The sequence below is a fragment of the Bos taurus genome, chromosome 10 (genome assembly GCF_002263795.3).
Source record: "Bos taurus isolate L1 Dominette 01449 registration number 42190680 breed Hereford chromosome 10, ARS-UCD2.0, whole genome shotgun sequence".
In the NCBI taxonomy this organism is placed as follows: Eukaryota; Metazoa; Chordata; class Mammalia; order Artiodactyla; family Bovidae; genus Bos; species Bos taurus.
The window spans coordinates 54,223,315-54,251,175 of record NC_037337.1 but is presented as its reverse complement, the minus strand read 5'-3'; the positions used below and the strand labels follow the sequence as shown (position 1 = coordinate 54,251,175).

General features: G+C 39.1%; 1 protein-coding gene across 5 annotated transcripts in view; it reads right to left on the bottom strand.

The window, feature by feature from the left end:
- RFX7 (regulatory factor X7) overlaps positions 1–26,996 on the bottom strand; it is a 141,250-nt gene extending 114,254 nt beyond the window's left edge. The window contains exons 1-2 of one of the 5 annotated variants that reach the window (XM_059890605.1): positions 26,856–26,996; positions 26,068–26,233 (exon numbers count right to left, since the gene is read on the bottom strand). In XM_059890605.1, coding sequence (XP_059746588.1) covers positions 26,068–26,228 — 161 coding nt within the window. In that variant the 5' untranslated portion in view covers positions 26,229–26,233; positions 26,856–26,996. Of the gene's footprint in view, positions 1–26,067; positions 26,234–26,378; positions 26,811–26,855 lie in introns of those variants that run through there. The other 4 variants (XM_059890606.1, XM_005211769.5, XM_005211768.5 and 1 more) reach the window with 4 other exon arrangements.
- Positions 26,997–27,861: the final 865 nt, after the last annotated feature.

Sequence of the window (27,861 nt, the reverse complement as noted above, 5' to 3'; positions counted from 1 at the left end):
CTAGTCTTTTAACCATTCGATTTTTTTCTTTTCATTTAACCATTTACTCATCTGTAATGTATTAATCACTGCTATGAGCTGAGGCTCTAAATTTAAGCAATTACACTAATATCATTTCTTAAATAGTCCTCCTGCTCATTTGTGATGCCCTTTTTATCAGGTACTTGTACTATAACTGAAAACAAAAACTTGATTATGATTTTAAATTTTTAAAAATATAAATGACAGTAACAAAAAATTTATTATGAATGTATGTAACAGTTTTATATTTGGAACTCAACGGATGAACAGCTGCAATCCAAAACAGCCAAATATTACAGGTCCAAAATACAAAGTTTTTTAATCTGCCACGATCACTCCAAAGCCTTTTCATCTCTTTAAATTATCACAAAGATTAAACACATGTAACCTCAGCTATATATTCAAATAGCAAACACACTGCAACACTGACATCCAGAACAATTTCCTATAAAACTGAATTTCTCCAGTTGGGTTTTAGTTATAGTCCCTCACAGTTCTTTGTCTTCATCCAGAAAAGCAACTGTCTGAGCAAAATCTAAATTCTTCATATTGCATTACCAATGGTGGAATACAACTTCCCACTTATTAAAAAAAAAAAAAGATTTTAAACAGCTACAGAGAACTTATATTATTTAAATAAAGCAAGACTAAGCTGCATATCTACCCAAATAGGTTGAAATTTTAGACAATTCACAACATTTCACATCTCACTTCAGGAGTCAAGTATCCCAAAATGTCTCTTTGTCAATTCCTATCTGTCTTCAACTGGTGGCAATTTGGTAGCCTTATATATGGAGACTAAAGCAAGAAAGCAATCAGCCAAGCATGGTCCTTCCCTTTTATACTCGCCTGCTGACTCACACCTTCTCTACAGTACATTAGTAAATAATTTTGCATAATCTTTTCCACAGCAAAGGCTCATCACATCTTTTCTTTAAAAATCTGACTAGGGACTCCCTGGCAGTCCAGTGGTTAATACTCTGTGCTTCTACATATAGATGGCTAATAAACACATGAAAAAATGCTCAACATCACTTATTATTAGAGAAATGCAAATCTAAACTACAATGAAGTATCACCTCACACCAGTCAGAAAGGCCATCATCAAAAAATCTATAAACAATAAATGCTGGAAAGGGTATGGAGAAAAGGGGACCCCCTTGTACTGCTGGTGCGAATGTAAATCGATACAGCCACTATGAAGAACAGCATGGTGATGTTAAAAAACTAGGAATAAAACTACCATATAACCCAGCAATCCCACTACTAGGCATATACCCTGAGAAATCCATAATTCTAAAAGACACATGTAACCCAATGTTCACTGCAGCACAATTTACAACAGCCAGAACGTGGAAGCAACCTAGATGTCTGTTGACAGATGAATGGATGAAGAAGCTGTGGTACACATATAAAATGGGACATTACTCAACCATAGAAATGAATCTGAGCCAGTTCTAGTGAGGTAGATGGACCTAGAGCCTGTTATACACAGTGAAATAAGTCAGAAAAACAAATATATTAATGCATATACATGGAAGCTAGAAAAATGGTACTGATGAACATATTTGCAGGGCAAGAATAGAGATTCAAACACAGATTTATGGACACAGTTGGGGAAGAGGAGGGTGGGACAAATTCTGAAAGCAGCGCTGAAATATATACATTCCCATACGTAAAACAGCTAATGGGAAGTTTCTGTATAACACAGGGAGCTCAGTCTGATGCTCTGTGATAATTTAAAGGGGTAGGGCGGGCGAGAGGGAGGTTTAAGAGAGAGGGGACATAGGCACATATGGCTGATTCATGGTGATGTATGGCAGAAACCAACACAACACTGTAAAGCAACTATCCTCCAACTTAAAAAAAAAAAAGATTTTGCACTTCCATTGAAAGGGGCATGGATTCCATTCCTGGTCGGGGTACTAAGATCCCAAATGCAGGGTGACGAGGCCAAAAGGAAAAAGGATAAAAACCTGACTAGGCTTCAAAATAACCCAACAGAAAATAAAGCTATCAACTTCTCAGATTCTAAATTTAAGAAGACATACAAATTACACAGATGAGCTTTTTCTTTTATGATGGGGAGAGAAAGGTAAGAAACAGAAAAAAAAGTAAAAGGAGAGGGGGAAAAAGAAAAGTATAAGAACAAAACAATAAAAAAGGTAGGGAGAATGGAGAAAAATCGAGGGATACAAACAAGGAGGTTCCAAATTAGTTGTTATGAGTAATACCTTGTACTGTACTAATATAAGAACTGTGAGGAAATTATTTCTTTTCACCAATTACTGGAAATTATCTCATCTTATTTTAGATGAAATGATCTACATTTATAAGACAGAAGTCTAAAGAAGTAAATGTAATAATTGACCAATACAAATATTCTGGGGCCACAGAGAGTCTGACTGAAGAAATGACTAGAAGAAGTGAGGAACTGGTGATTATAAAAATTAAGAAGTGGTGGAGAACAGATATTCAACATTACTTACACTGAGGGAAATCAACTAGAGCAGGATAGAGAGCAAGGAACAGCTCTGGGAAGAATGATTATCAGATGTTACAGGCTGACTGCAGAGGTAAGACTGGGAGAAAAAAGAAAGTGATGAAAGAAACTGAGAATGAAAACCCAGACTAAATGAGCTAGAAGCAAAGATGGAACAAGAAGGTAATATAGAGAGAAAACTGTAAATGCTTACACACTGTGTTAAGACCTGCTCTTTCAGATAACAAAAGTGTGACTCTGATATACTGGACCCATGAGAGCTGGACCACAAAGAAGGCTGAGCACCGAAGACTTGATGCTTTCAAATTGTGGTGTTGCAGAAGACTCTTGAGAGTCCCTTGGACAGCAGGGAGATCAAACCAAGTCAATCCTAAAGGAAATTAACCCTGAATATTCATTGGAAGGACTGATGCTGAAGCTAAAGCTCTAATACTTTGGTCACCTGATGTAAAGAGGCCACTCACTGGAAAAGACTCTGATGCTGGGAAAGACTGAAGGCAACAGGACAAGGGGGCAGCAGAGGATGAGATGTTTAGATAGCATCACTGACTCAATGGACATGAATTTGAGCAAACTCTGGGAGATAGCAGATGACAGAGGAGAGTGGCATGCTTCAGCTCATGGGGTGACAAAGAGTCAGACACGACTTAGTAACCAAAGGACAACAACAAATTCAAGTCCATACCCAAAGATTTCCTTATCATTATGGCATATATGATACATAGAATGAAAAGCTAAAAGTGGTTGAGCACATACTGTGTGAAACCCTCCAGAGAGGAAGAGCATAAAAACAAGACTGCAGCCCCAAGAAAAGTGGCACCCAACACTGGGACTGGAGTAAGCATGATGAACCACAAGCTAAGAACAAAGAGAGCTTTCTTAATATTTGGAGGTTCCTCAGATCCATCTTGGGGCTTCCCTGGTGGCTCAGACAGTAAAGCGGCTGCCTGCAATGCAGAAGGCCAGGGTTCCATCCCTGGGTTGGGAAGATCCCCTGGAGAAGGAAATGGTAACCCACTCCAGTACTCTTGCCTGGAAAATTGCATGGACTGAGGAGCCTGGTAAGCTACAGTCCATGGGGTCACAAAGAGTCGGACATGATTGAGCAACTTCACTTTCACAGATCCATCTTACCTGGGGGAAACTGTTTTGGAATTCTCTGTTTTAAAAAGAACAAAACAAAACTCTAAAAATCCTCAAGCAATCAACAGTGAATAAAAAACTTCATTACTCTACAAGGGAGGGAAAAAAAAGTGATCAGAAAGATTTTTTAAAGAATTGAGATAGACATAAAAACTTAAGTGTCTAGTTAATCTTGCATTCCCTGGAAATGTCCCTCAAGAAAGACACATCACCCGAGAATTAAGCCTTAAGAATCACAGCTAAGTGCACAGGTTGTTGATATGCCCAACTTTCCCTTATATTGTTTCCCTCATACCGATAAATACATTCAGGCTGTACTAATCTGACATGCCATCATTTCCAGAGGCTAAAAATAAACAAGTGGGCCAGTGACACAAAGTCATTTTTTTCTCCTCCCCAATAAGAAATTTAACAAATTTCTATTAAGAGCACTTAATACTTCCTCGCAATAAAACATAATATACATACACAAACATATATATGTGTATATATACACATGTATATATTTTTACGTACATACTACCACACTGAGGAAAACGAGAATATGTTGGTCAGTTTCAGAAAAATGTTTCATGCTTCATGCTAAAAAACACCAACTTGAGATTATACAAACCAATCTGAATTCTGATAAAATGATCTAATTTTGGTAATGCTGTCTATACTAACACTAAATTAGACATTCAAAAAGGTCATCTCTAAACAGAAACTTAAAATAAGTTAATATTTTCATACTGATGAAAATGGTTTATCAAGAAAACAAGATTTTAAATGGTAAAAATATTAAATTTTCCGTTTTTATTTACAACTTCTACACTTGGTAATTTATAACTTAAAACATGACATGAGAGGTAGACAGTGGAAGGTGGGAGGAGGAAGAGGAGGAAAACTGCACCAGACCTCTGACTGAAGTGTAAAAGAAGTTCGGGGCATAGCTGTTGAGTTAGCTCGTATATAATGCATGCATTCACTGCACTTGGGAAATATTTCTGAGAGATGCAGTCCCTGGCTTCATGGTGCTAATATTCTAACAAAGGAAACTATGAAGTTATCTGATTATTTTACTATAACTGTAATGCCTGGTAATTAGAATTACAACCTAAGAGGAGAGTGATTATGGACCTGATTTAGATTTACCTTAACTATTCAGGAAAGATTATTTCCTTCTGGGATTACTGAGTTGAGTTCTGAAGGATAAGTAGAAATTTACCAAGCAGGTGTTAAGAGTTGGGAAAGCAGTGGAGCAGTGAGCCTTTTAAAACATCAGTAGGGTCATGTCACCCCTCTGCTAAGAGCCTTCCATCTCACTCAGAGGGAAAGCCTAAGTCTTAGTGCTTACTAGGCCTGCAAGGCCCTACACAAATCTGCACCCCATCTCTGACCTCACTTGCACACTCTGAGGCACTGTCAACACTTGGCCTGCTTGGGGTGGCCTTCTCACAACTTATGCATTTGCTGTTCCCTCAGCCTGGAAAACTTCCTTCAAATATGGTTCCTTCTATTACAGTACAGTAATTCAGTAATTAGAATCAGGAAGTAATCCAAATTCTCTGTGTAAACTGATTACGTGTTAAACTGAAAAGCTCTTTGAATTTTACTGTGGTTAAAAAATAACAGGCAACATATATTGAGTACTTACCATGTGCCAGATTCCATACTCAGTGTCTCATATGAATTATCTCATTTAATCTTCACTACAATACTAGCAGGTAAACCTATTACTGTTTTCATTTCACTGATTAAGGAGAAAACTTCAAAAGGTTATATGACTTAAGTGGCAAACCAAGGCAACTAGTTTCAGAATATCATATAATGACATATCACTGCACTGGACTGCCTCTTTGTGATTCTGATTATTTTCACTTTAAAACTGTTAAATATGTAAGATTTTAAAGTTAAAAGTTATTCTATTTTGTAAGTTTTTATGCCTGGCATAGAAATTTTCTAACCATCTTAAAGAGAAAATTAATTTAGGATAGTACAACTACCTCATTTGTTTAAAAAGTATGTTAAAGAAAAAAGCGAAAACTGATGCACAGTGCTTTATAATTACAAATACATAAAATAGTGATGTCTTAATGTGTGCCATAACAAGACCCACACAAGTATTTAACCAGTTATGACGAAGCTCAAAGCAATACTTAGACAAACACCTAAAGTAATGAAAGACTGGTCCATAGAGGATGAAGACAAGCAAAGACTGCGGAGAAAAAGAGTAGAGACAAATGCAACTTCATCTCTGAGTTTTTAGAAACCCATGTCCTACTGTTAAGTATCTATCAACATATAAAACAAAAACACTACCTCAAATGCTCCTACTGCCTTTGACTCTTCAGAATTACAATTAGAGAAACCATCTTTCTACTTCTAGTCAATATAGTTCATTTGTCAGTTGCTGAAAAAAATTAAAACATCTAAAATCAGATCATGGTGATTGAAAACTCTGCAAATATACTACAAACCCACTGAATTGTATGCTTAAAACAGATGAACTTAACAGTATGCAAATTATCTCATTAAAGCTATGTAAAAATCAGAATAAAATCAGAATCTACACAAGAAATGCTCAATAATTACTTTATTATAAAATTAATTTTAAATGGAGAATATTAAATAGTTTATAAACAAAACTGGGCACAAAACAAGGCTACTCTCCCTTGAGCTCTACCACTTAAATTGCTCACCTTTTGCTTGTAACTTTCATAGCAAAGTTTCTTGAATTTAGTGTTACAACATATTCCTGAGATATTTTACAAGTAATTGGTTACTAAAGGATAAAGTACCAAAGTATAAGAAAGATAATACTTGTAGACAATATACAGTTGGGGCTTGCTTGTTTTTTAATCTACTCTGACAGCTTCTGTCTTTTAATTTAGAATATTCACATTTAAAGTGACCGATACAGTTGAATTAATATGTACCATATTTGTAACTGTTTACTATTCATTGCCTCTTCTTTTTTTCTTTTTTGGTCTTCTCCACTTTCTCCCTTCTTTGGTCCTTCTTTCAAGTATTTTATGATTCTATTTTCTATACTCTCTTGGTGTGTCAATTATACTTCCTTTGTAAATCTATTTACTGGTTACCCCAGGTAATTTTTATGACTACTCTAAGTTCACTTCCAAGTAACACTATACCACTTGACAGTTAGTGCAAGTACATTCTAAGAGTATTCCTTGTTCCTCCCTTCTGTCCCTTATAACATTATTGTCATTCATTACACTTATCCACAGCTATAATCACCAAACACATTATTCTGAACTATCAGCCATTAAATCAATTAAGGAAAAATAAAAGATTTTATTTAAACTTAATTTATTACTTATTCTTCCTATCTTTATGAAGACCTGAGTGTCTGGTCTATATCACGTTCCTTCTCTTTCAAGGACTTTTCTTTAACATTTCTTGCAAAGCAGATCCTCTCATTTTTGTTGGTCTGAGAAAGCCTTTATTTCTTCTTCACTTTTGAAGGATAATTTCACTGGATACAGAATTCCAATTTTCTTCTTTCAACGCTAAATATTTTAACTCTACTCTGTTGGTTGCTTGCTTATTTGGTTTCTGAAGAGAAGTCTGATGTAATGATGCAATTCTTACTTTTGTTCCTTGTAGGTAAGGTGGTTATTTTCCTCTGACTTCTTTCAAGATGTCCTCTTTGTATTTAATTTCCTGCAGTTTGAACATAATAAGCTTAGATATAGATATTAGGTGTGGGGCTTCCCTGATAGCTCAGTTGGTAAAGAATTCACCTACGATGCAGGAGACCCCGGTTCAATTCCTGGGTGGGGAAGATCCACTAGAGAAGGGATAGGCTACCCCCTCCAGTATTCTTGGGCTTCCCTCATGGCTCAGCTGGTAAAGAATCTGCCTACAATGTGGGAGACCTGGGTTCGATCCCTGAGTTGGAAAGAACCCCTGGAGAAGGGAACGGCTATCCACTGCAGTATTCTGGTCTGGAGAATTCCATGGAGGGTACAGTCCATGGGGTCACAGAGTTGGACATGACTGAGCAACTTTCACTTTCACTTTCATTAGTTCAGTTCAGTCGCTCAGTCGTGTCCGACTCTTTGCGACTCCATGAATTGCAGCACGCCAGGCCTCCCTGTCCATCACAAACTCCGCAAGTTTACCCAGACTCACGTTCATCGAGTCAGTGATGCCATCCAGCCATCTCATCCTCTGTCGTCCCCTTCTCCTCTTGCCCCCAATCCCTCCCAGCATCAGAGTCTTTTCCAATGAGTCAACTCTTCGCATGAGGTGGCCAAAGTACTGGAGTTTCAGCTTTAGCATCATTCCTTCCAAGGAAATCCCAGGGCTGATCTCCTTCAGAATGGACTGGTTGGATCTCCTTGCAGTCCAAGGGACTCTCAAGAGTCTTCTCCAACACCACACTTCAAAAGCATCAATTCTTCGGTGCTCAGCCTTCTTCTTGTTAATTATCTGGCTTGTTACTCTGAGCTTCCTGGATCTGTGGTATGGTATCTGTCACTAACTGAGAAAATTCTGCCATTAAAATGTTGAAATATTTTTTTCTGTTCCTTTTTTTCTTTCTTCTTCTGGTATTCCAACTACACGTTACATTTTCCATAATCATCCCACAGTCTCAGATATTCTGTTACATCTTTTTTTTATTCTTTCTTCCATATTGCATCTTGGTTTTGGAAATTTCTATTTACATATCTTCACACTCACTGATTTGTTCCTCAGTCAAGTCCGGTCAGTCTACTGATGGACCCATCAAAGGCATTCTCCATTTCTGTTACAGTATTTTTGACTTCTAGCATTTCCTTTTGGTTCTTTGAGTTTCCACCTCTCTGCTTACATTACACATATGTTCTTGCATGCTAGTCATTTTTTCCATTAGCACCCTTAGCATATTAATCTAGTGTTTTTAAATTCAGTCTGATAATTCCAAAATCTGTATCATGTGCGAGTCTGGTTCTGATACTTGGCTTACCTCTTCAGATTGTGGCTTCTGCATTTTAGTATGCCTTACAATTTTTTGTTGAAAGACAGACATGATGATGTTGGTGAAAGTAATTGAGATAGCTCCTTACTGTGAGGTTTTATGTACGTCTGGCTAGAAGTTAGGCTGCATTAATTTGCCACGGCTGTGGTGTCTGAAGCTAAAATTTTCTCTAACTTACTTGTTTTTGTCTCCTGTGTTGTTTTTAAGAGTACCTATAGGGTACTTACTAAATAAGGTCTGAGGCTTACAGTTGTTTTAGCTGTAATCCCATTATTATACAGAAGCCCTACTGATGTGGTAAAATTTCGGGGGGGGGGGGGCGGTGAGGCGGATTCTATTGTCCTATGATTAGGTCTCAGGTCATTTAGTGGGCTTGAGTGGGGATACTTCCCTTCCCCCACATGGAAGATTAGAGGGGGCTAAAGTTGGGTATTTTCTTTCCCTCTGGTCAGTTAACCTTTAGTAAGTTGCTTAGTGGTCAAGACTCCACCTGTCAATGCAGGATTCATGGGCCCAATCCCAGGATTGGGTAGATCCCCTGGAGAAGGAAATAGCATCCCACTCTAGTATTCTTGCTTGGGAAATCCCATGGACAAAGGAGCCTGGCCGGCTACTGTCCATGGGATCACAGAAGAGGTGGATACAACTTAGCAACTAAACAACAACAAAGTCTCAGGTGGTTAGCTCTGGTAAAAGTTTCCCTTGAGGCAGGTCTTGTTAAAGAGAACAGAGAGCTCTGGATGTATTTCAAAATAGCTACTTTTCTCCTCCTTTTATTCTTGTGACAACAGGAATGAAGACTTTCCAACTCTTTATATGTTAGACCAGAAATCAAAAGTCAACAGACTTTATTATCATCACTGGGAGGTGAGGTAAGACTATAACCGAAACATAACTCTCATTAGCATTCTATTACGATTTGCATATAATCCTGGTTTTACCAAAGGTAGAATTATAAGACAATTAATACCTGACTACTGTCCATTCTTTGTCAATGTAAGACAGTGAAGATTGAAAACAGTTATCTATATTCCTTGCACAGTTTTCTCAGGTAGCAGTGGTATATAGGGTCTACAAATGTCTGCCCAAGGGCCAAATCCTGCCAGCAGTGAGATAAATTTGACCATATCCATTCATCTATATATCGTTGCGGCACTTTCCTAATACCCTGGCAGGGTAATGTAGTTGCAACAGAGACTATGTACTACAAAGTAAAAAATATTTAATATTAAGCCCTTGGGAGCAAAACCTTGCTGACTCCTGGATTATACATCTCATATTTTCTTGCACACGTGGTCCCTCGCATTGTGTCTGTGGGTGTTTGTGTGTCTTTTAATTGTCAACCAGGGCTGAGTATGATGATGACTAAGCACTATCTGTTTCATGTTTATTCATCAATTCATCACTGAAACTAAAGATTTCGACTTAGTGGAAATCTTTTGCAATGCAGAGTAAACAATGCTATAGCAGAATTATATTCAAATATTCAGTTCAGTTCAGTTGCTCAGTCGTGTCCGCTTTTGCGACCCCATGAATGCAAGCACATCAGGCTTCCCTGCCCTTCACTATCTTCTGTAGTATATATCTTCAAATATGTAGCCACTGTTGAGTGTGACCTTCAGCAATTACTCAACCTTTCTGCACCTCAGTAGCTTCAACTTCAGTTCAGTTCAATTCAGTCGCTCAGTCGTGTCCAACTCTTTGCAACCCCATGAATCACAGCACTCCAGGCCTCCCTGTCCATCACCAACTCCCGGAGTTCACTCAGACTCACGTCCATCGAGTCAGTGATGCCATCCAGCCATCTCATCCTCTGTTGTCCCCTTCTCCTCCTGCCCTCAATCCCTCCCAGCATCAGAGTCTTTTCCAATGAGTCAACTCTTCGCATGAGGTAGCCAAAGTACTGGAGTTTCAGCTTTAGCATCATTCCTTCCAAAGAAATCCCAGGGCTGATCTCCCAAGAGTCTTCCAACACCACACTTCAAAAGCATTCATTCTACAGCGCTCAGCTTTCTTCACAGTCCAACTCTCACATCCATACATGACCACTGGAAAAACCATAGCCTTGACTAGACCGACCTTTGTTGGCAAAGTAATGTCTCTGCTTTTCAATAGGCTATCTAGGTTGGTCATAACTTTCCTTCCAAGGAGTAAGCGTCTTTTAATTTCATGGCTGCAGTCACCATCTGCAGTGATTTTGGAGCCCTAAAAAATAAAGTCTGACACTGTTTCCACTGTTTCTCTATTTCCCATGAAGTGATGGGACCCGGATGCCATTATCTTAGTTTTCTGAATGTTGAGCTTGAAGCCAACCTTTTCACTCTCCACTTTCACTTTCATCAAGAGGCTTTTTAGTTCTTTTTCACTTTCTGCCATAAGGGTGGTGTCATCTGCATGTCTGAGGTTATTGATATTTCTCCCAGCAATCTTGATTCCAGCTCGTGCTTCTTCCAGCCCAGCATTTCTCATGATGTACTCTCCATAGAAGTTAAATAAGCAGGGTGACAATATACAGCCTTGACGAACTCCTTTTCCTATTTGGAACCAGTCTGCTGTTCCATGTCCAGTTCTAACTGTTGCTTCCTGACCTGCATACAGGTTTCTCAAGAGGCAGGTCAGGTGGTCTGGTATTCCCATCTCTTTCAGAATTTTCCACAGTTTATTGTGATCCACACAGTCAAAGGTTTTGGCATAGTCAATAAAGCAGAAATAGATGTTTTTCTGGAACTCTCTTCCTTTTTCGATGATCCAGCGGATGTTGGCAATTTGATCTCTGGCTCCTCTGCCTTTTCTAAAACCAGCTTGAACATCTGAAAGTTCACGGTTCACGTACTGCTGAAGCCTGGCTTGGAGAATTTTGAGCATTACTTTACTAGCGTGTGAGATTGAATGCAATTGTGCGGTAGTTTGAGCATTCTTTGGCATTGACTTTCTTTGGGATTGGAATGAAAACTGACCTTTTCCAGTCCTGTGGCCACTGCTGAGTTTTCCAAATTTGCTGGCATATTGAGTGCAGCACTTTCACAGTGTCATCTTCCAGGATTTGAAATAGCTCAACTGGAATTCCATCATCTCCACTAGCTTTGTTTGTAGTGATGCTTTCTAAGGCTCATTTGACTTCGCATTCCAGGAAGTCTGGCTCTCGTTAAGTGATCACGCCATCATGGTTATCTGGGTCATGAAGATCTTTATTGTATAGTTCTGTGTATTCTTGCCACCTCTTCTTAATATCTTCTGCTTCTGTTAGGTCCATACCATTTCTGTCCTTTATTGTGCCCATCTTTGCATGAAATGTTCCCTTGGTATCTCTAATTTTCTTGAAGAGATCTCTAATCTTTCCCATTGTATTGTTTCACTCTATTTCTTTGCATTGATCATTTTGGAAGGCTTTCTTGTCTCTCCTTGCTATTCTTTGGAACTCTGCATGCAGATGGATGTATCTTTCCTTTTCTCCTTTGCCTTTTGCTTCTCTTCTCAGCTCAACAAACCAAGTAGCATCATATAAATGCAATTTTAAAGCTTAAGGGGTCTTTTAAAGATAAAGTAGTTGCTGTACCTCTCTGAAAGAATATCAGACCAAATAAACAAAAAAGGCTCTATGTCAGATAAATAGGCTCAGCAGAGTAGCCTGTTTATGAATTGCAAACACTTCAATTCCTCAGAATTATTTTCCTATTTTGGTCATTCCCTCCTTAATTCCCAGTTAAATCCACCTCCCTCAGTTACTTGCCCTCACTCACAGGTTTCCTTTGCTGTTTTCAGATTTTAGCTATGACTCAGCAAGTTACTTAAGCTTTTGATCTTGGCTCCTACAATAAGATGGTCAAATCTTTCACCGGGACCAAACTTACAAGAAGCTATCTCCAGGGAGATAGCTTTAATGTTAACGGAATCTTCAAAAGTCCAAGTTGATCTCTTGGGAACTAAGCTGGGACATAGCTGATCAGTCCAGAAAACCCTAACTAAATGCAGTTGACCTCTGAACAATACAGAGGTCAAGGAAGCCTACCCCATGCAATCAAAAACCTGAGTAAAACTTTACACGGTCACCCTAAGTATTTGTGCTTCTATATCCACAGATTCAACCAACCATGGGGTGTAGTACTATATCATGTATTTATTGAAAAAATTCCGTATAAATGTAGACATGCCCAGTTCATACCCAAGTCGTTCATACCCTGGACTACTGTACTAATCAAGCAGTACACTGATTCACGAAAGGCTACTTAACTATGTAGTAGTTACCTGCTCAGTATTTTCTGTTAAATAATTTTATTTATTTATTTTTGGCTGTGCTGTCTTCACTGCTGCTCAGGCTTTTCTTCAGTTGTGGTGAGCAGAAGCTACTCTCTAGTTGTGGTGTGCAGGCTTCTCATTGAGGTGTCTTCTCTTGCTGCAGTGTGTGAGGGCTTCAGCAGCTATGGCTCCTGGGCTCTAGATATACAGGATCAACAGTTGTGGTGAATGTGGCTTAGTTGCTCCACGGCATGTAGGATCTTCCTGGATCAGGGATTGAACTTGTGTCTCCTGCACTGGCAGGAGGATTCTTTACCACTGAGTCACCAGGGAAGTTCTGCTCAGCACTTTTTAAATGAGATACCTAAATGAGTATATCTCACTTGGGATATACATTTTTTAAATCTAAATACAGTAAAAAATATTTGACCAGTAGAACTGAAACTCAAAATACATGATTTTTTCCAGTTTCACCAACATTATTTAAAAAAAGCAACTGATATAATGCCTCTACTATATAAAATGCAGCATGAGTTTAGTAACTTGTTTGGGGTGAAAATTAAGACATTAAATATATCAAATATAGAAACAATATATAGAAAAAACAAATTATCTTTAAGAATATAGTAAACAAAATGGTATGCAATAGTACCTATTGTCACATGAGAAATAAAAAGATGCAAAAGATGTTGCCCTTAGCTTCAAAGAACTTGTTCTTTACTAAAACAGCATAGGCGAGACTCCCTTGGTGGTCTCGTGGTTAAGAATTCACCATCCAATGCAGGGGATGTGGGTTCAATCCCTGGTCTGGGAGCTAACAGTCCACACACTACAGGGCAACTAAGCCCACACACTGCAACAAGAGAAACCCACACACCACAACTAGAGAAAGCCCACACAAGGCAAGAAGACCTATAATAATAATAATAATAAAATGGCATAGGAAAATAATAATAATAATAAACAGCATAAGAAAAAAATTAACACTGACTGCTAAATTGTACAGACCTCAATATATGAAATGAGGTCAAGAAAAAGCATACGTGGACTAGAGTAAAGAATGATGAATAGTACAATGACTTGAGATATGACTTCAAGCTAGCTGAAATGTGATTAAGCAGGATTTGGACACAGGGGAGTAGAGATTCCAGAAAAGATACAAAACAGGACCACAAGATATAAGGCAAATAGAAAAGTGCCTCCTGCACTGAAGTGGATCAAATGCTTGCAAACAGTAAGGAACAGCATTGGATGGATTGTACAGGGCTAGATTACACAGGCTTTTTTTTTTTAAATACTTATTTATTTGGCTGAATTGAGCCTTAGTTGCAGCACATGCAATCTCTCTTGCAGCATCCCAGCTTCTCTCTAGTTCTGGTGCTCAGGCTCAGTAGTTGAAGTGCATGGGCTTAGTTGCCCCAAGGCATGTGGGATGTTCGTTCCTTGACTAGGGATCAAACCTACGTCCTCTGCAATGGAAGGGGGATTCTTAACCACTGGACCACCAGAGAAGTCCCTACACAGGCCTTTGAAACCTGACAAACACTCAGACATGATACAGCAGGCAAGATGAAATTACTATAAGTTTTAGAAGGGGACTACATAAAAAAAGATGTTTCAGAAGACTTACTTTGGCAGCAATATACAGCATATTTGAGTGCAGGGGAAAGGCTAGGGGCAGAGAACAGCTATTTTGCTGCTGTAATAATCCAGGAATGAGATGGTAAAGCACTTAGCTATGGTCCTGGCAGTAGAAATGGGAAGACAGGGAAAAACTTAAGTGACAAGGCAAACTTGGCAACATGTTAAAATTCTGGGTAAGGGATAAGAGGGCAAAATCAAATATGAAACCAATATTGCTAGCCTGACAGAATGAAGGAACAGTGATATCTGCTACCAAAGGACTAGAGTAACTGGAAAAGAAAGCAAATTGAAGTGGCAAGGCATCATAGGACAGAAGAAGGGTTAGCGTGAAAAGGCCAAGTTTAAGATGACACTGGGGGCAACCTGTACTCTGGTGAATGAACGAACAGATGTGGTTAGAGCTGTCTTATCAGCCTATTTCTTGACTTTAGCAAAGACATAAAAAGAAAAAAAGAATGCATGGCTGAGAAATAAGTGTTTGTATATTCATAATTAAAAAGTATCTAGAGGAAAGACACAGAAAAGATAAAATATTAATAAGAAGAAATGTCCCCAAATCGGAGATCCTACATCCTGGCCTCTGAGTAGCCGATCCAAAGGTGACTCTCAAAAATGAATAAATGAAAATTTCCCAAGTATGAAGCAATCTTAATAAGAAGAAAAATTAGAGACAAAATGAAAAATAAAGACTCAAAAAAAGGTCACTGAATTGGCAAGGAGAGCAGGAAGCCAGACTTCAGGAATTAAAAAGGGTAAAACAGAGAAAAGATCTGAAGGAAAGACAGCAGCAAGAGGCAACAGCAGGGTAGATAAAGGGCATTCATTTAGTTGTTTGGATATTTTTTCAAGCTAAAAATATTTGCACATTTTTAAAAATTTGGAGAAAATAAAGCAGAGGGGGAAAAAAATCACACATTGCTCTACCACCTAAGTGCAGGCACAGTTAACGCATTTAAAATATATGTTCAAACTTAATCCACCAAAAATCTGAGTGCACTTGCATATCGTACAATGGAATATCTAAGGGACTAGAGGAAGGTAAAGGGATAAGGAAATAGTAAGACTGGCTAGCGATGATCACTATATTTCTCAAATCCTTTCTTAGTAGTCAGAAAATCAGTACTTTTCTGCTATGAACACTTTTTTTTTTTGATATGAACACTTTTGTGTTCATCATTGCAAGTAAAGATTTCTGAATATTTGTTAATAGTTTATGTTATTCTTTCTTTAAAATGAGCATTTACATTCTTCATTTACCTAATGACTTTTTTCTTACAACTATGAATGAGCTCCTTAGGTTTTTCAGAGATCAACTGTTTGTTTTACTGCAAAACCTCCAAGGTTGCTTGCTGCTGACTTAAGGAAGTCCTAATCATGTATAAAGTCACAGAAAAAGCAGCCTGTGGAAAAGAACAGTTTGATGATGCTGACAGAAAAGGGGTATGTGTTAAAAAACAAATTCCCTAAATATACGGACACACATGAATCCAAAGGGGAAAGCAAACTGCCTCCAATAATAGAAAAGTACATAGATACAGGAGCCAAGATATGGGCTGAATGAGATACATGAGGGACCCCACATTAAATATTCTAATCCTCTTCATGAAGTAGCATCATTCACTGAGTCAATGCAGGATACACAGTTCCTTGCCAAGACTGCTATCAGAACAGTTCTGGTCCCCTGGCCCAGCTCCACCCACTTGCATCCTTTTCTTCTCTATTATTACTTTATGTTATTGTTTCTACCTTTGTGCGTTAAAATTTACATGAGAGGATTGTGACAGGTGAAAACCCCACTCTTCAGTCAAGCAAATTGTGTCCTAAGCTATTCTCCTCTAATTAGTCTCATTACTGGCAAGGCTTACTATCATCAACAATTAATTCCTGATAGTGGGAATAAAGATCTCGCAGTAAGCAAAATGGCAAGAATACACAGAAGAACTGTACAAAAAAGATCTTCACGATCCAGATAATCATGATGGTGTGATCACTCACCTAGAGCCAGACATCCTGGAATGCGAAGTCAAGTGGGCCTTAGGAAGCATCACTACGAACAAAGCTAGTGGAGATGATGGAATTCCAGTTGAGCAATTTCAAATCCTGAAAGATGACGCTGTGAAAGTGCTGCATTCAACATGCCAGCAAATTTGGAAAACTCAGGAGTACCCACAAGACTGGAAAAGGTCAGTTTTCATTCCAATCCCAAAGAAAGGCAGTGCCAAAGAATGCTCAAACTACCACACAATTGCACTCAATCTCACACGCTAGGAAAGTAATGCTCAAAATTCTCCAAGTCAGGCTTCAGCAGTATGTGAACTGTGAACTTCCAGATGTTCAACCTGGTTTTAGATAAAGGCAGAGGAACCAGAGATCAAATTGCCAACATCCGCTGGATCATCGAAAAAGGAAGAGAGTTCCAGAAAAACATCTATTTCTGCTTTATTGACTATGCCAAAGCCTTTGACTGTGTGGATCACCATAAACTGTGGAAAATTCTGAAAGAGATGGGAATACCAGACCACCTGACCTGCCTCTTGAGAAACCTGTATGCAGGTCAGGAAGCAACAGTTAGAACTGGACATGGAACAGCAGACTGGTTCCAAATAGGAAAAGGAGTTCGTCAAGGCTGTATATTGTCACCCTGCTTATTTAACTTATATGCAGAGTACATCATGAGAAAAGCTGGACTGAAGGAAGCACAAGCTGGAATCAAGATTGCCAGGAGAAATATCAATAACTTCAGACATGCAGATGACACCACCCTTATGGCAGAAAGTGAAGAAGAACTAAAAAGCCTCTTGATAAAAGTGAAAGAGGAGAGTTAAAAAGTTGGCTTCAAGCTCAACATTCAGAAAACTAAGATCATGGCATCCAGTCCCATCACCTCATGGCAAACAGATGGGATTACAGTGCAAACAGTGTTAGACTTTATTTTGGGGGGCTCCAAAATTACTGCAGATGGTGACTGCAGCCATGAAATTAAAAGACGCTTACCCCTTGGAAGGAAAGTTATAACCAACTTAGCATATTAAAAAGCAGAGACGTTACTTTGCCAACAAAGGTCGGTCTAGTCAAGGCTATGGTTTTTCCAGTGGTCATGTATGGATGTGAGAGTTGGACTGTGAAGAAAGCTGAGCGCCAAAGAATTGATGCTTTTGAAGTGTGGTGTTGGAGAAGACTCTTGAGAGTGAGTCCCTTGGACTGCAAGGAGATCCAACCAGTCCATTCTAAAGGAGATCAGTCCTGGGTGTTCATTGGCAGGACTGATGTTGAAGCTGAAACTCCAATACTTTGGCCACCTGATGCAAAGAGCTGACTCATTTGAAAAGACCCTGATGCTGAGAAAGATTGAGGGCAGGAAGAGAAGGGCCGAGAGAGGATGAGATGGTTGGATGGCATCACTGACTCGATGAATATGGGTTTGGATGGACTCCGGGAGTTGGTGATGGACAGGGAGGCCTGGCGTGCTGCAATTCATGGGATCGCAAAGAGTCGGACACGACTGAGCGACTGAACCGAACTGAGTAAGCAAACTGTTAAACGTATTTGGATCAGAAGCTAATCCTTCGATTTTGTTAAGGCCGTGATCCTGCATTTTGCCAATAAAACTATTATGTCCTCACTGAATCTCTCATTCATCTAAATTCTGTATTTGTTTATACTATCGATTACATCATCACTGCATTCACAAAATCTAACCTTTATTAAATTCAATTCTGTTGCATACGACCACACACACAGGGTGAATGTGAGGCAGAGCTAGTGTCTTAACTGCTTTTTAATCTTCCTAGGCCTGTATGTGGGCTTCCCTGGTGACTTAGACAGTAAAGAATCTGCCTGCCATACAGCAGACCCAGGTTCAATCCCTAGGTCAGGAAGATCCCCTGGAGAAAGGTATGGCAACCCACTCCAGTATTCTTGCCTGGAGAATCCATGGACAGAACAGCCTGGTGGGCTACCACCCATGGGGTCGCAAAGAATCGCACACGACTGAGTGACTAACACTTACTTACTTATGCCAGTATGTACTAGACATTAAAACAAATGGGCACTGAATTGATTATGTAAACACAGGAAAGGCGTTGATTTTCTCACTGTTTTGAAACTCGTGTGTACAGAATTTGCCCTAATAACGCTTGCTAATATCTTCTGCTTTAGAAAAAGGGATCATGCATTTAATAATCTGACAGTTAATTTTTTGATCATAGATTGCTTTTACACAAATGCAAATTAATAAATTTAATGAATGCAATCAAAGTAAGGAAGTATTCACTTACGTTTAACTGAAGCACCTTGTTCTAATACATTTCCCAACCTCTCAGAAGCACCAGCTTTGTTGCAAGCAAGATATCACTGAAGTGACATTCTTATCCAATTACATTTTAAAAATGTTATGTATATTGCAAAACAACAGCAAGTTCTTGGCTAGTCCATATAACAAATAGAATTTTACTGTCACATTGTAAACTACTTACTATGCAGTGTTTGCTCTGTTTCAGGTATACCCAGTCTCTGGATTCCTATAAACTTTACGTATTGGAAAATGAGAATATTTCATTTAAATTCAGTTACAACGTCACTAAAATGGATTTGTCTCAGGTAAGGCCAGTCTAAATTAATGAAAAAAATTAATTTATACACCTTAGATCATTGTTACTCAGGAGCAGGAAGAAGTTTCACGGAAGCAGTGGCACATGAGTTGGATCTTAAAGTTAAAATGCATCACCAGAAAAATGAAATGGGTTTTTAAGGTAGCAGGTAAAAAAAACCTGCACAGACCTAAGCAGAGAAACAAGACAATAAAAGCAAAGATAAGGGTTATGGATAATACAAACTGAAGTAGCCACTTAATATAGTAGTTCCCTATTCCCATCTTGAAGCCACCTGGCAGTAAAAGATGATCAAACTAGGCAAGTCATAGAAAAATAAAATGACAAGAAAAGAATGAAAAACACAAACCCAAGTGTTCTCTGTGCTTAGCTTGTATCTTAAAATCAGACATCAAAGCTGGCAATCATCCTATAAAGCTCTAGGGACCACCCTCCAAGATAACCAATAGTTCTGATGCTTTACCTATAATCGAGCTCAAATTCTAAAAATCACAGATTTCAGAAAGAAAAGGGGTGGTAACTATAGGCATATGTACCATCACTTCCTATTCCCATGCCCTTGGTAAGCATCACTCATCAATCAGACTTGTAGCATCTGCAAGTTCCTGTCAATTTGAATCTAGTGTCACAATGAGTGTAAAGGTATCTTTTGCTATCTGAACCCTTCCTATTCAAATCCAGACCAGGAATGGGTTCGGGTAATTTTTTTTTCAAGATAAAGCTATTTGGAGGAGATGGTGTTTCACAGCATATGGACTTTTGCTTTCCCAAATTTCAAAACATAACAGATTGGAATCTGTCACTCTGACCTCTCACTCTCTGAATCAAGAAACCAAATAGCGTGCAAATAGCAAGGAATATATCTGGATGTTTTCTGCTTGTTCTAAGATATAAAACCTCACCTCCCACACATTCTTCTAATACATATAGGAGCTCCTGTAATAGATGCCTGATAGAGGTGCATAATTAGGCAAACCTCACTGTTTTCTATTTCCTCTTACAAATAGGAAGTACACAGTCCACGAAACAGAAAAAAGTAAATGTCTCAAGAAAGAGGAATTAAATCATGTTTTAAAGTTTGTATTCATGTAGGATAAGGTTAAGTGTTAACTATCTTAATCTCAGAGTCAGCAATCAAGTGCATTAAGGCTTATTGTTCCTTGTTTAATATTCTGCTCAGGACAGGAAGAGTCTTCCTCCTATTGGTCCATACTGCTCATCTTTAACCTGAACTCTTAGAACTCTCAAGGAAGCAGATGAGAAAGCAACTAAAAAGACCAAATGCAGAGAGACTGATGGAAAAGGAGGCACTGGACATAGTGGTCTAGTTTGGTCAGAGTATCTTATTGTCTTGTACTTTATAGTACTTATAAAGAACGCTCAGTCACAACTATGAATTAAAATGTCCACCCTTGATGAATAAAGCTGTGAAGCTCAACTCAACATACACAGCTTATTTACATAACCAAATTTACAATATAACACTCACCACTGCCTTAAAATATTACTACAGGAAAAAAAGTTCCTATGAGGTGCTTATAAGTATTGAGCACCTCTTTATAAATAAAACAGTCACACAAACAACCAACTAGTACAATCTCTTAACCAACAACTAGTAAACTCCCCAACAACAGGGAGTACTACATAGTCTTACATATTTCTGCATAATCAACAACAGCTCTTAGAATACATTAAATGTAATATATACTCAATAAATATTTGCAGACTGAATCTCATGTAAGAGAAGTCTTGCACAGGTAACAAGTGAATTACACCTTCAGGTAGTCCTCATGGGCTAGCACCCAAGGAAACACCAGCAAGACCTAGTAATTCGTCCAATGAAAATGTTCTGCTGACTGCTGATTAGTTAAATGTTAGTCTTTCTCTGTACTTATGGTATACTTTCTATCGCTGTCAATATTAATTTTGAAACAGAGTCATAGAAATTTAAGCTAAAGGAACTTGCAAGGTCATCTAGTATAAATTTTGCATTTTATCCACAAAGAAACTAAGGGGTCTACTTTTCCCATGCTTTAGCACTTGTCACCTCATTCCCTGGCCTTGAACTGAATAAAAGAGAGGTTTTAGTACACATTATTGCTTAGGTTAACATTACAAGGTTAATATTACAAGTGAATGGGCATTCCTCAAATGCCAGTCTCCAGCACACTACTTTATACACAGCAGGTACTCAGGTGAGCACTTAACACACTGTTCTTGTTCAAATTTAAGTGAACGACAATGCTCATTTTAATTATTTTCATTTGTATAATTTTAGTGTATAACATTTTTCTAATATAAAAAGTGATTTAACCTAAGTTCTTCTTCAAAACATCTTTAACAACAACAAGCCATACTTCTGTCTTTCCTACCACTGTGAAGTTCATTTCCCTCAATAATACCAAAAACTAATAGTGAGACAGAAACCAAATCAGTTCTGCACATTACATCATTCAAGACACCTCTCACTGGGGAGAGCAAATTGGTCAATTATTTATACACACATACATCCATTACCTAAGTTAAATAAGGCCGTAAAGTTGAGGGGCTTGAAACTGCTTAACTTGCTTTCTGAACACAGGGGAAGACAATTACATCAGTTTTAGATTATAGAGGAGAGCAAGGAACTGCCTTCTTTCTGGAACCAGAAACAGTGCTAGGATGCACCATCACAGCTGGCCTCAATATAGACAAGCCAAAATAACTCTAAATTTTTGGTGTAGGTATGGAAGACAGACAACTCAGGGCAGGTAGCATGTCAAACAACTACTCAAAATATTTAAGAGCCAGATGATTTACTACTGGTCAGTCTCTAATTTTAAAGCAAAATGAAAATCCTAGGCTTATGGTTAAAGTAAACTCTAAAGTCATGAGCTTTATAGTAAATGTTTTCCACTGCAGTTGAAGAAACAATAACTATTTCTTAGAGCTAAAAATTGCCTAAACCAGAACCAAGGACAAAACTAACTACCGAGTTCTTTCACAGGGACAGAAAAGAGGACAAATATGGCACTAAGAAGAAAACTTATGGATTGCCACACTTTGCTGAAAAACTTAGGGACTGCCATACTTTGCTTACTGCAACTAAGAAATAAGTTGCTCAATTTGGGTTTAAATTCTAAATCTAAAATATACCAAATTCAGACCTCTGTATGATTCACACGATTAAATCAAGACAAGTAACTATAGCCACAGTACCACTTCTAGATCTGATAATGAAATCAGAGGAATCCTACAGCTTCCCTGTCACTCAATTTATCTCCTTCCATAAAGTGAGTAGAATAACACATCATATAGGATTCCTTTTGGTTTATAGGTCTTACTTGCAAACAGAGGTATATAAATAAAAATAATAATGGATAATCGGTAATACTTTTAAGAATTCCTGAATTTGTTGGGTAAATACAGTATTAGAACATTTTCTACAATGGAACATCAGACTTTCTTTTGAATTTATAGGTAAAGGTTTGTCATCTATGATACTATCTAATTTCAAATATGTTAATCACTCCCAACCATGCAGGTATGATTATTCTTAAACATAACTAATCACAAACAGGCAGGAGAGATTTCAAATGCAATTTTTCCACAGTAATTTTATTCTATCAGGGTTTCAAGAAAAACTACTGTCTAAAGGGAAAGAAAATCACAGGTTTTTTGGTCTAAAATACAAATTAAAAAAAAAAAAACAAAAAACTATGAAGACACTGGTAGATAAGAGGAAGGAAAAACTTACTTCGGTACTCTTTTTAGGTAACCAAAGAGGAGTGCAATGTAAGTTATAGTGTACAGTGAGGTTAGATTGTGGCTTTGTTTTAGGTTGCCAGTATGAGTCTTTATTTAGGGAAGAAAAAAAATGCATGTTACTAGCTTACCTTTGTTAATGAGAAGTTTATAACAGAATTATTTTCTATTATTTACAAATTATAAAAATGATTGTATAGCCTATTCAGTATTAAAACATACCTCTGAAAATAACTCTCAAGTGATCTGTGTAAGGGAAGTGACTTGGATCTCTGTCTATGGAGTGGGAATGAGATCAAGAAAGGTGCATGCTCATTACCTTGGACTTAAGCTGAAGGTACCCATAAATATATTATACAAATATTACAACACTAACAAGTTAGTAACTTTATTTTGTAGAACTAGCTTGAAAAACATGTATTTCCAAATCTTAAGAAATATGGCTCCTGATGTTAAATCATTAACATCATGATTTCAACTCTGAATACTCAATATTTTTTCCAAACACTCATTTAATGCTTGAAATAACCATGGACATACTGTTATCTAACAGTATTTTACTTTAATGAACAGAATAGATTAATTATGAACAGATAATAAATAATTCACTGTCTAGCTAAAGGCCTACATTACATACTATGTATCTGTAAAATATGAGGACAAGTTCAGACTTGTTTGTGACATGAAGTCCAATAATTTAGAAACTATGATCAACCTAAATGCAAAGCTCATTTGATAATTATTAAGTACCACACTTCTGTATAATGTAATTTTAAAGTCTCATTAGTGATGATACCAAAGGTTGATATAGGACATAGTCCAAAACTGATCATCTTTCAGAACATTATCAAGTGATAAAATAATTGGTAAAAAGATACTGTTGCTTCAAAAAATGTGAAATGAGATATCTAAATAACTGCAATCTTATCTATTAAGTCATTTTAATTTTATACATATACACATGCACATACTATTTCTTAGGAGGAGATGGGAGTGAAAGAGCTTTCACTTTGTAATGTCTTTATTTTATATAGTCACTTAATGAATAACATACATCCAGTGTTGTGGAGGAGGGGCTATGAGGCTATACATAAATACAGCCACTAACACTGTTTATGATCCACGAATGTTTAAAGTTTTAAATATAAATAAATAATTTTGCAAATAGGATTTCTAAAGCTGAAAATTAAATGCTAGTGTGCCAGTACAATTTTAAAATGAAGTTATAAAAGTGTACATTTGGGGATTAAGGTGTTTGTTGTCATTTTGTTTTTTCAGAGTAAGTACCAAAAACTGAAGTACATTGTACTTTAGAAGTTTTCCTCACATTAAAATCAGCGGTTAAGTTGTAATAGATGTATAAATATAAATTATCAATTAAAGAATAATTAAATCACATGATTTACCAAAAGAGCACTCCACTACATTATTAAACACTTCAGCCTGCGGCCTATACAACTTACTCATACTTTAAAAATATAAGGTGAATGCTCCTTTCCCCTATTGTTCTCACAATAAATCAAAACATAATTATTAATTCAACTTTCAAAATTTGCCTTTCTTAAAATATTTTAGTCCTTTAACTTGGATGTCCCTTACCTGAATGTAAAAACCAAAGTGCTCAATTCAGACTTCAGAGATACTGGTAACATTAAGTTAGGGGGAAGAAACCTGGTTTCTGAAAACCTTGATGATAATCAGGATATTGAGTATCTCTTCCTTTAAATTATAGCTCTAAAAAGGGGGTGAGAGCATCCATTGAAGAATAAACCCTTCTCTCTCTCTCACACACACACATAATCCTATTTATCTGACCTATTCAAATTGCGACATGACTATTGTCAATCCTAAAAAATTCTCTTTTAAAAATATTTAAACTTCATTTAAAAATGAAAACTGAAAGCAAGATACTCATCTGCCAAATACTGTGCAGTATCAAACTATTAAAGCCTGCACTGACCTACTTCATATTAGCATCATGACAATATGGATGTGTGCCAAGAAATTAATGAAAATTACTATATAACAAACTTTAATTGTGCATTTAAAAATTGTCAGTTTTTAAATGTGTAAATATTGTACTACAATGCCAGTTGTCTTATGATACACTTATTTTTTAATTGCAATATAAAAAGTAAGGAGATTTGGTATTTCAGTAATCATATTCAATGATGAACATGTAAGATTTCACAAAATCAGAGCTTTTTAAAATACATTTAATTCTATTTTTAATCATCTATTAAAAGCAGTCTTAGACCAAACTCCAAATAATGCTTTCCATTTTAAAAATAGCACTACACTTTTTATAAGTGTATGTTATGAAGTTAATGAAGAATCCTACAAAAATAATGCAAGTTCATGTTTAAAGAATATTTCCAATGGCTCTAACAGAGGATAGACTTAACTCAGTGTATTTAATTATTAAAAGACTGCCACCAGTCTTTCAGAGTTTAATGTTGAAATATTGTAAATTCTTATACAAGAAAGTACAAGAATAGCAAAGGATATTTCATCCAAGGTTTCTAAAAAAAGACACGAAATGGCAACACATTTATTTTAAATTAAAGCATCCTTTAAAATTAGAAAATCACTTTACAGTGTAAACTACCACCTTAAAATGTCCCATACTACAGAAACCCTTTCTTCACAATCAATGCAAAAAGATTAAGGTCCCTGGAAGAGAAATTTAATCTCAGAATAAAGAAGGCAAAAACATCCAGAAACAGCAGCTAAGCCAACTGAAAGAAAGAGACACATTAGGTTTTGTGCTGCATATTAATAGTCTTATGCACAATGTCTGTTTGGTGAAAATTCACAATACACTGCTTCCTCCCAGTATGACTGCAAAAAGGAGTAAACACATTTCACATTTCTCAGTCCCAAATTCATGCTATCATCGTGCAACATGACTTAATTTCGACCCATATTCCTTTTACACATAAGTGAAAAACACAAATGACTTGTTTATCTGCACTTGTAATTGAGGAGGGGGTAAAAGCATTTTCTGGCTCCGGAGCCCAGGGGCTGATGCAAAGTCCCCACACCTCCAGAGGTCCTATAAATACGCACCCGACTTCGGAGACCCACATTCAATGAATGTATCAGCCTCCTCCTCCGCTCCCCAGCCCGCCGCCCCCCACCCTCTTTGCAGCAGAAATGTGCCTGGGCTTTTCTACCCCAGCGATGGAGGATCCTCTTACCAGATGGAGTTCTTGATCCTGTGTTGCAGCGCGCTGGCCTCTGTCCCTGGCAGCCCGGGCACAAGGGCTGGCAGAGCCACCCCCGAGTTGGGGGCGCTGGGGGGAAGCTGCTGATGGGCATCAGGCTGCTGTGGTGGCGGCTGTTGTTGTTCCTCTGCCATCGCTGCTGGAGGGGTGGGAGGGAGGGAGGGAAGATGGGGGCGCGGGGTAGGGTGAGGGAAGAGACGGGGAGGGGTGGACGAAGGGGGAGAGGAACGGGGAGGGGAAGAGGAGGAGGAGGAGGAAGGAAGCTGGATAAGCTAGGCCTTTACCCCAGGGCTCGAGTGAGTCGCTTTCGCCTGCCGCCTGGGGGACATCACCGGGGAGACCGAGCGGCTCCTTACGGCCGGGGCGCTTCACCGCGGGAGAGGCATGGCGGCTCCCCTCAGCCCCCCGCCGCCGCCGCCGCCTCCTCCCGTCAGCGGCCAGGGCTTGGTGGGGGGGGATGAGGAGGGGGCGTCTGAAGATGAGGTGGGGTGGGAGCGAGGCTCCCCCAAATCCAAGGAGAACGGTTGCTCAGGGACCCGACGGCCCGGCCTTTCCTTTCTTGCCCGCGGGGCTTTCTACTCCGGGGGCCCCGCGCTGCGGCTGCAGCCCCAGGCTCGGCTCCACGCCACTCCCCACGCCGCCGCCGTCGCCGCCGCTCGCTCCCGGCCCCGCCGCCGTCGCTGCCGCTGCCCTGCCAGCCCCGGAGGCAGCCCAATGCGCGCAGCCGCACTGCGGCCCGGCGCAGACGGCAAAACACCTACCGCTCGGCCGCGGGGGGGGCGTGGACCAGCGTGTGCGGGGTACGGGCGCGGGCAGGAGGGGGGCTGGGAGGTGGGGGCGCCCGGGCGCGGAGGGCGAGCGCTGGCCCCGGAACGCGCGCCTCCGGGGCTGAGGAGGCAACTGGCCGAGCTGGTGGAGAGCAGGAAAAACGTGGGGGAGGTGCTGGCGAGAGAAAGAGAACTTGCGTGAGGAGGAGAAACCAAATTTAATATTTGGCGTGGAAATGGGATTTTTTTTTTTTTTTTTTTGCATCCTCCAAGCAAGTAAAGTGAAATCAGTCAACATTACCCCCTCTCCCCTCGACAAGTGAGGATTACTTTCTCCTTGGTGAAAAGAACAGAATTGAATCAGGTAAGAGGATAAGCTGACTTTTCAGAAGCCCCCAAAGAAGAACACCCGTTGGAATTAACCACCCTTTAGGTAATTCAGTCTTAAACGGAAATCGCGAGGCAGGAGCTGGGTTGAGTGCTCCTCCGTCGGGCATTCAAAGCCCTCCAAATCTGGCCCCACTTTAGCTATCCAATCATCGCTGCCTCCATCCCCCTGCAAGAACTCTCGGCTCCAATCAGTGAAGTCTCCATGCCATTCTCAACGCGCAGCAGACTCATTCTTCCTTCGTGCCTTTGCTCCTGCTGTTCCTCTCACCTCCCTCCACACCCCACCCCCTTTGCAGGAACGCCCTCCTTCCTCCTCTATACCGCTCTCCAGCCAACCCAGTCTCCAAGGCGCAGCTCAAGTCGCGGCTTGTCAGGGTCCCTGGCTGCCAAGGCCCCTGCCTGCCTCGGAAAGAAACGCATGTAGTTCTCACAACATGGTGGCTCAGGCTCCATTCACAAGCGCCTTCCTTTTGGATCCAGTTGAACCCCTGAACGTCCTCTCTGCCCCCTCCCCCGCTACTCATCCTTAAGAGCTAGCTTTGCCCACTGAGAGTAAGACTCCCTGCCAGAAACAGGCAGGTCCCCTTTAAGAGCAGAAGAATTGGCTTTT